Below are 9,161 nucleotides of genomic sequence, written 5' to 3'. Positions count from 1 at the left end.
AATGTTAAACTACAATCAAACAAAATGGATCTTTTCAAACAATCACTATGAGCCTTAAAATAAACTTTAGCATATGCTAATTGGCCCCACCCACCTCAATTGGATTAGGCTGTAGTACAGTAGGATATGTTGGACTGGTTATGTACTAATTTATCTAACTTTGACTGGGTGTATGTACTAATTTATCTAACTCTAGGATAGAAGACAAAAAAACTCATTTCCCAAAAGGCAGCATATGTTTCTTTAAGAGACTTGACAGACGCTAGCATCCATGGGTTTTAGCCTCCTTGCTAGCATGCCTCTAGAGGGCAAATTAGAAGGATTGAGCCCAGGCAAGTGCATGGTTTAGTCACACAGTCGAAACTTTACACATAGACTAAACGCACCTCAGTTTTTGACTCAGTGTCAGAATGTATGGCTACTTCCTTAAAATTCAACATGTCTGCCATTTTAATTATTCATGATTGTCTCATTATGTATTTCATAATGCTGAAAGATGGCTATAGACACGTCATATTATGTGTTAAAAGCAGCATTGACCTCTCCAGAATAAGTCCCGCCTCCGTAACTTCCGTATCCATCCAACTTCCGGGCGTGGATTGTCTATGAGAAATAACATGGCGTTTCGAAATATTATAGCGGTAAAACATCTGTAGGTAGCGAAGTTGAAAAAGCTGGTGGGCAGATTGGCCTACACACTTCTGCCATATAGTTTCCACTGGATTTTTTGATTGTCGGTGCCGTTTAAGTAGTATACTATAGACTATACTACTTAAACGGCACCGAAAATCTAAAAATCCAGTGGAAACTAGATGGCAGAAGTGTGTAGGCCAATGTGCCCAGCAGCTTTTTCTACTTTGTCACCTACAGAGTTTGACAGGTACGATCTTTCAAAACGCCATGTTATTTCCCATAGACAATCCACGCCCGGAAGTTGGATGGATACGGAAGTTAGGAGGCGGGATATATTTTGGAGAGGTCTATAGCATTATGAATGTAGAAAAAAGGGGATATTTTGGTGGCCATATTTGAAGTCAAGATAGGGGCCACTAGGGGGCGCTATGTGTTGGGGTCCATTTAAATTTTTGATCACAAGGGGTAGTACTATACACGGGTTTCCGTTTACCAACAAAACTAGATGCGCGCGCAGCTGCGAGGCAGAAGACACTTGGTGGCCGTCCACAACGTTATAAACTTAACCTAAATAGTCGGCTGCTGTAAGCTACAATCGGATTTTTTTGTATACCCCTGTTGTCTCAATGATAATAACATCTCATTTCAGACTATATTTCAAAGTTTGACGTTCATTTGGATTATTAATATAACTTCGTATTTTGTCATTTTTGGCGAAGACATGCATTCCGTTAGGGATATTGAACATATTTAACATTCTCTAGCCATCGTGATTTCGAATTGGTGCAGTTTTCATCACAAAAACTAATTTTATTCTTTTGCTCTTTTGCATTGCTCTATGCTGTTCTGTGGTGCTTTCTGCCTCTTGGTTGCGCACGCATGTTTTCGTGATGTTCCATAGAAATCCATGTATACCTGTACCAAGTTTCGTGCTTTCTGCAAAAACTGAACGATTCAGGTAAACATCTGGCCTAAGCCGCTGTAGCCTACTAAAAGACTCATTTTTCATCTCTCTTTCAGCAAAATTAAATGTAGGCTTATTGTCATTAACACACATGTTTGTTTTTTGGTAAACTACTCAAAAATAGGAAAACTGGTCCTATGAAAAATATTCGACAACAACCATATTTTTCATCTGATCAAAATATAATATAGGCCTATACATATTTGTACAACCACGCAGTGTCAGATGACTTCTACTACGCAGGAATGACGTATTTCACAACTTCAATGAACAAGCAGACGGGCATGAAGCGGGTCGTCCTCAGATTGGGACTGGGATCCGACCGTCTGCCTCTGCATATACCAGCAAAAGAGAGATGCCGCTGTGAAATTCCCGATAGTCCCAGACTAGGCTACTGCTGTTAAACATGCAATGTGAAAGAGGAATATGGGCGATGTGGTGCCAAATATGTTTGTTCTTGGTCACCGCAGTCATAAGCCTGTCGGAAAGAGCAGCGCGTAAGTAAAGTTACTTCAACTTGGATCTTTTATAATACGTGAGTTACAGTGTAGGCTATATCGTTCTTGAATTCTAGTTAGGCCAACATATTTGGCTATACTCTTACGTTTTGTTGCGTTCTAAAGATAGCATTGATGGCATGAAAACTTTATTTTCTATTTGTTTGAGGCTACTATTGAAGGTTATGTGTGTGTTATAACGTAAGGCTACCAGATTATAAACTTGTGTCCATTTATAACATTACGCCTTTAAGTTAATGCCTGCTCAAAAAGACGTTATAGGTTATACAACAGAAAACGTTTTTCAATAGCCAGTCTGGCATTGTCATATTTGGGCGCCTTTTCTGGCATTCATGAATGAACAAGAGGGGGCGTTCCCAGACATTTGGCACAGATGGATTACATTACAACCACATGGACTCAACGGAACCGTAAGGGCGCGTAGACTATCAGATGAACGCACAGAATGTAAACACATGTCACTGAGCTAGATGGGGAAACTCTGGTCTGTTCAGAACTAATGTGTTCCATTGTATTGTTGATGGTCACATTAGTGTCAATTTTTTTTAAATCTTTTCCAGTGTTCTTCTGTGTGGTGCACTTCTTCTTGATTGGCCGAACACTGTGGGCCTGTCTCTCGCTTGGCCTGATAGTATTAGGGTCAGTTGCGCAGGTCCTCAGTTTCAGGTGGTGCATGTCTGATGGGAAAAAAGGGAGAATGTCAATGATCCTCATCCATGTCCTTCACATGGGTATCTTTACAAGGTAAGACTCAAAACATTCTTCCACCAAGGTAGAGGCAGCTGACTTCAGCTAAATAAAGTTAAAGTAAAGTAAATAAAGTAAAGAAGAAAGATTAATCTTAATTTGGCAAGAAAAAGTTTGTCTCGGCCATCCTGTGCATAGATACGTATATATATATATTATATATTCATCGTTACCAGGAACAATTGCTTGAGGTATTACTGGGCTTCAAGGGTTCACTTACTTTTTTACACCTGCACTGTGAATGTCTTATGGGTGTTTTTGATAAAGAGATGAAAGATCATTTCTTTTGTTAGCTTCAGCACATTGCGTTTGTCTATACTAGTGACTTAGATCACATTCTGTGACCAATTAATGCAGAAGACTAGGTAATTCCAAATGATTCAGATACTTTGTCTTGCCCCTGGAAAACAATAATTACTTTAGTGCACATAACAATCAATCCCATGATCAATTTTTAACAAATTATTTCCTGTTATTGCTGATAACAAGCACAGTCAACTTTAAACTTCCAATGTCACAGTGCATGTCCCTCTCCTTGCGCAGGCTGTTGAAGTGTATGAGGACCCTGTGGCGTCAGCAGGACAAAGACGTGGGGGTGGGCAATGTAGTCATGCAGCAAGCAGATGTGTCTGCTCTTGGCCTGCTGGAGGCTCTGCTGGTTAGCCTCCCACAGACACTGCTGCATACGTACATCCTCTTCAGCTCTGACCAAGGCCTCTCCTCACCTGGTGAGTGATCACACTTTAAAAAGATGCCTTGGGGACCACTGTGGCACATCTGGTTACAGCGCCCATATCATATTCGGGTCCATGTGCCCATGGGGACCTGGGTTAGAGTCTGACCCAGGTCATGTCCCAATCCCGCCCCATCTCTCTCTCCCACTCGCTTTCTGTCAATTCTGTCCAATTAAAGGCATAAAAGCCCCCAAAAATATAAAACAAACAAAAAAACATGGCTGATATAGAAGCTATACAAGTGAATGAATTAGTAATAGATGAGGTATTTTTTGCTGGAAATGTTGTCCAATGTAGCATATTTGTCTATTGAGTGTGTATTTATGGTATTTATCAAGTTGTTTATTTAAAGTTCATTACAGTTACAGTTGCACTGAACACATTCACTGATTCACTGAACTGAAACGATTTACTGGGCGATTTACTGGACATGTCTAGCCTGGGTGTTCCCATGCTGCCTTGCGCGCGATTTGATTCACGCTGCTAAGGCAGCCTGGAGACCATGGAGCAAATTTTCGCCTGAGATAGGCGACCAATCACAGAACAAGGGGGAAAGCAAGACGATGATGAGCTATGCAGACGCATTTGATAGACATCCGTGGCACCCAATAAACGGATCTGGGCATTTTTTTCAAATACGAGAAAATGAACGTTTGGTTCCCAGACCACGTCTCATTGAGAAGTGGTGGCGCTAGCCAGGCTAGGACATGTCAGCAATCTTCAATGTGTGATTTGTGTATGTATACCTCTTGGACAGAACAACACCTGTTTCTTTGTGGTTCTCTCTCCTCCAGTGTCCCTGGCGTGTGGGCTCTGCCTGCTGTCCCTGTGCTGGGCGCTGGTCCTGTACGGCCGGGCGTGCTCCCTGCTCCGGCCCGGTCACGTGCCCATGCCGCCCGCCGCCATCGTGTGCCAGCTGGTGTGGAGGGTCAGCATGCTGGGGGCCAGGGTCACCAGCCTCGTCTTCTTCACCAGGGTCTTCACCTGGCGGGTCTGTGGGATCGCAGGTGAGGACACTGGGTCAAACCACACACCACACCGAAGCTCAACGAAGTTTTAACATGTGAATGGGAGTGCTTATTTTAGATTCTTTTTTTAATGATTTTATTGTTTTGTAATTAAGAAATAGAAAGACTTAAAGTAGGCTGAAAATAATGCCACTAGTAACAGGTAAACTTACTGTCTAAAGTAATTTAGAAAAAAAATATGATAGAACAGATTTCTATTGGTAAAAAAACATTGATATATGAAATATTCTTATGTACTTGGACTTTTTGACTTTGCTTTTGACAGGGTTCCACTGGCTGGTTGCATCCTTCTGGCTGGTCTCCCAGCAGACAGATATCTTCAGAAGCCCTGAGCGCTGGCGTCTCTTCAACTGCATCCTAGGAGCTTTACATGTCTTCTTTTTCCTCAATGTGAAGGACGGCCCCTGCCGGTTCCGCATGGCAGCCTTCTACGTGGTAGGTCTGTCAGGGTTCCTCAGTTGCAGGGGACACTTCCGGACATTTGCATTTGGTTGCTGGACCGATGCTTTCATTCAAAGAAATGTCATCTTATCTTTTATTACACATCAGTTTTGGTAGATAGCCCAGTTATGACCGGTTTGTGATTTGTTGATATAAGTGGTTTGGTTGCAAAACAAATTTCATTTTCAAGACCTTCATTTTCCAGATACATTCAATTAAACAAAATCAAATTTTCGGTGTTATATTGTGTTGTTGGTAACTTGGTGAATTTGCAAAGCAAACATATTCATGGCAGAATAGAAATATTGTCATGACACTAGTACTGATGTTTTTCATCTGTATTGGTTTGTATTTCAGGTGATGTTGCTGGAGAACTTTGCTCTTCTGCTGTCAGCTTCTGACATTTTAGCTGAAGCATCCTGGGCCAACCTGTGCATCCCCACAGCTGTTCTCTGCAGCTTCCTGATAGGTACAGAGCTCATGCCAACTGTTCTGTTGATGCTTGTTGTGTTAAATCATTAAATAAATAGTAAGTAGTTCATAGGAGCACAGACAAATGAATATGTTGTACATTGTAGTGTTCAATCCTGTGGAGTTGTAACATCTCTATACTTTTCTTATTAAAACACTTGCATTTAAAATATATGTTTACTGAGGCAGTAGAATTAGACATTTTTGCTCTCATAGAGATATCGTCTTGGTTAATGCTTTTTCTGCTTTGTGTTTCAGGTGTTATATCTGTGACGGTTTACTACCGTTTCCTTCACCCCAAATCCACTGAGATTCTGCAGAGTCTCCACCGAAGCCAGACTGCCCAAGCCAGCCTGGAGCAAGGCTCCTTTACTGGGGAGAAAACTGCTCCTGAGCCCTCCGTCCACAGGCACGGCACCTTCTCCATTACTGGCTATGCCCAGACACTGGGCCAGTCAGAGCACTCCGAACTGAGCACAGACAAGCACAGTATGACTCCTAAACACCATCACTGGTGGTTAATCTGCCTTGCTGTCAAGACAGGAGACTGGAATAAGGTCAACCTTGTTTATGGTCCAGAGGGATTGGCTGCTCTGCTGGATGTGAATGAAGGTCCGAAGTGCCTGGACGATGAGCCCCCAGACTTGGAGGCTGCACCAAAACATGACAACGAGGAGCAGCTCTCGGAAAAAAGAGAGAGCCAATACTTCACTGTCAGTACGTCAGTGCGCCAGAGTCAGCCTTCAGAAGACCACAGGGAGGCCATTGAGAATGACCCAGACAATTCTGGTTCTGGAACCAAACGGGAATGTCCCGAGGGGAGGTCTGGTTTGGAGGACAGCGTGGAGATGGACTGTGACGTCGATGACTCGGACACCACGCTGTACTTCAGTGCTGACCCCACCTCTCCTCACTGTGTTACCAACGTGCCTGCTGTGGCCAAAGACACACACCTGGAGGCCATAGCACAGCTGTCTCCCGTTCCCAACCGAGAGCCACTTCAGTGGGGAACCAAGGAGCTACTAAGCAGAGAACCATGCTTTACGTCCACCCCCAAACATGACCTCAAGGCTAAGGAACACATCGGACCTCGGCCATTAGGTTTCAGAAGGCAGGTCCAGTTTAAATAAGGTTGCAGCTTAAAGGTTCTTATTCTCTTCTTATAGAATGAATAATTAAAAAAATTGTATACTTTATACTGAATCTGCAGCAGTGACAATTTCATATGCAATTTTAGATTAGATTAGATTCAATTCAACTTTATTCACAATCCACACACGACCTCCTTTGTGCTATGTAATATGGTGTAATAGTGACACTTATAGGTGTATGCAGTTACTATAAATACTCCTTGGAGTACATAAACATTACCCAGACCTGTTGAACTGGTGGGGAAGATTAAGATAAACATTTGTGGTGTACACATATTAGCACGATACACAATCAGAATGTTCATAATATGATATACTGTATATAGTTCATAACATGATATACTGTCTATAGTTCATAATATGATATACTGTCTATAGAGTTCATAATATGATATACTGTCTATACAGTTCATAATATGATATACTGTCTGTACAGTTCATAATATGATATACTGTCTGTACAGAGGTACTCTGTTTGAAAACAGTAAGACATGCACACTGAGAGGACATGCCACCTGTAGCGCTGCCCTGAGCTGAAACTATGGAATACTTTTGGGATATTTTTCATTTTGGGAAACAGGTTACCTATGTTTGCATATGTTTGGACATACCGGTACAGCTGCTACACTCAATAAGCTGCTTTTCGTAGTTTCTTTTTTTATGTTTGTGTGTTTTCGTAATGTATTTGTATATACAAGGCACTTTTATTGACAAACTGCAAAATGCAGTGTAGACCCCTCTTTTGTATGAGCTGTGTGTTAAATTGAATATGGGAAAAACACACATTCTGTGTGATTCAAATTTACTGTAAAATGTATATTCCGTCCTCCTGATACTCTTTCATGGGAGTCATATACTTAACATAAAAATACATTACTTAAACTATACATTTTGGTATGTATCTATTTAATGGAGTGTTAATATTGTATGATTTTGTATGTCTTCAAATTTTTTTGCAAGTCATGCCGCATGTAAGTCATGACCACAGGACTTAGTTCTAAATAAAGCAAACTATATTTACCTTTACAGTGTTTGTTTCTGTTTGAGGGATATGACTTTTTGAACTGGAATAAATGAATGAGGGCGGTTCTGGAGGAATTCCACGGTAGAATAGGCACACTGCATCGATACAAACATTTAACCTGGAACATAGTTTGGGTGCAGTTATTCACATACTGTAAGAGAAGATTTAAAACAGAATAGTTGGCCATGATACTACTTCTATTACCACTACACTACTGCACTGTATGTGAACCACAGTGTGTGTGTGTGTCCATGTTAGCTAATGACACCAATAATATAGTTAGACTGTAGGGGGCAGCATGTCACAACTCAGGTATTAAATACAGGATGCCCTCACGTTCAAAGTGTAATGTCAGTCACACACACAAACAAACCTTTTCCACCTTTCATTTCATGTTCAATTTAGATAAAAAGAGATTATTTGCCCTCAAACCCCAAACTCACCGCACACAATGTAAACATGTAGCAGAGATTTCATCACCTTCAGAGTTTATTTCATGTGCAGAAACTATATTTGGTCTCCTCTACCAGCTTTTGGCACATATGACCTCATTTCCATACACGTCTCGCTTTTGTCTTCTGTGCCAAACAAAAATGATCAAAAGGTTGAAAAACGTGCTACTTCACCTGAAGTGATTTTCCATGTCATCATTCTCAACTGTTCAGTACATGAGTGATCGTCATGAGGTTGGCAACAATACCTCAAGCAGCATCACACTGAGCACAGGGGCCCCCCAAGGCTGCGTGCTCAGTCCGCTGCTCTTCACCCTGCTGACGCATGACTGCACTGCAACCTACAGCAACAATCACATAGTGAAATTTGCTGACGACACAACTCTGGTGGGTCTCATCACCAAGGGCGACGAGACTCAATACAGGTTGGAGGTCGACCATCTGACCACGTGGTGCAGGGACAACAACCTCCTGCTGAACGTCAGCAAGACCAAAGAGATTGTTGTTGACTTCCGGAGAGGTCACACCCAACACCTGCCACTGACCATCGACGGTGCTGTGGTGGAGAGAGCGAGCAGCACCAAATTCCTGGGGGTGCACATCAGTGAAGACCTCTCCTGGACCACCAACACAGCATCACTGGTGAAGAGAGCTCAGCGCCGCCTGTACTTCCTGCGGAAACTCAGGCGAGCAAGTGCTCCACCAGCCATCATGACCACATTCTACCGAGGCACCATTGAGAGCATCCTCTCCAGCTGTATCGCTGTGTGGGGCGGAAGCTGCACTGAATACAACAGGAAAGCCCTGCAGCGCATAGTGAACACAGCTGGAAGGATTATTGGTGCTTCACTCCCCTCCCTGAAGGACATTTACACCACCCACCTCACCCGCAAGGCGACCAAAATTGTGAGTGATGCAAGTCACCCCGCTCACAATCTGTTTGATCTACTGCCCTCTGGGAAGAGGTACAGAAGCCTGCGCTCCCGCACTACCAGACT

General features: G+C 42.6%; 1 protein-coding gene across 1 annotated transcript; it reads left to right on the top strand.

Annotated features, from left to right (window-relative positions):
* The first annotated feature begins 1,801 nt into the window (after positions 1-1,801).
* On the top strand, positions 1,802-7,679 carry LOC143139379 (XK-related protein 5-like). The gene is made up of 7 exons (XM_076299980.1): positions 1,802-2,094; positions 2,676-2,859; positions 3,406-3,590; positions 4,391-4,603; positions 4,890-5,059; positions 5,423-5,534; positions 5,795-7,679. The coding sequence occupies exons 1-7, from the start codon at positions 2,004-2,006 to the stop codon at positions 6,664-6,666; spliced, it is 1,827 nt and encodes a 608-aa protein (XP_076156095.1). The 5' UTR covers positions 1,802-2,003; the 3' UTR covers positions 6,667-7,679.
* Positions 7,680-9,161: the final 1,482 nt, after the last annotated feature.

This window comes from Alosa pseudoharengus, unplaced genomic scaffold (assembly GCF_046254945.1).
Source record: "Alosa pseudoharengus isolate Yale_2024_CS ecotype anadromous, Long Island Sound unplaced genomic scaffold, YU_APseudo_1.1 YU_APseudo_1.1_scf_22, whole genome shotgun sequence".
Lineage (NCBI taxonomy): Eukaryota > Metazoa > Chordata > Actinopteri > Clupeiformes > Clupeidae > Alosa > Alosa pseudoharengus.
Note: the sequence above shows the minus strand (reverse complement) of the source record. Positions and strands in the feature narration are given on the sequence as shown.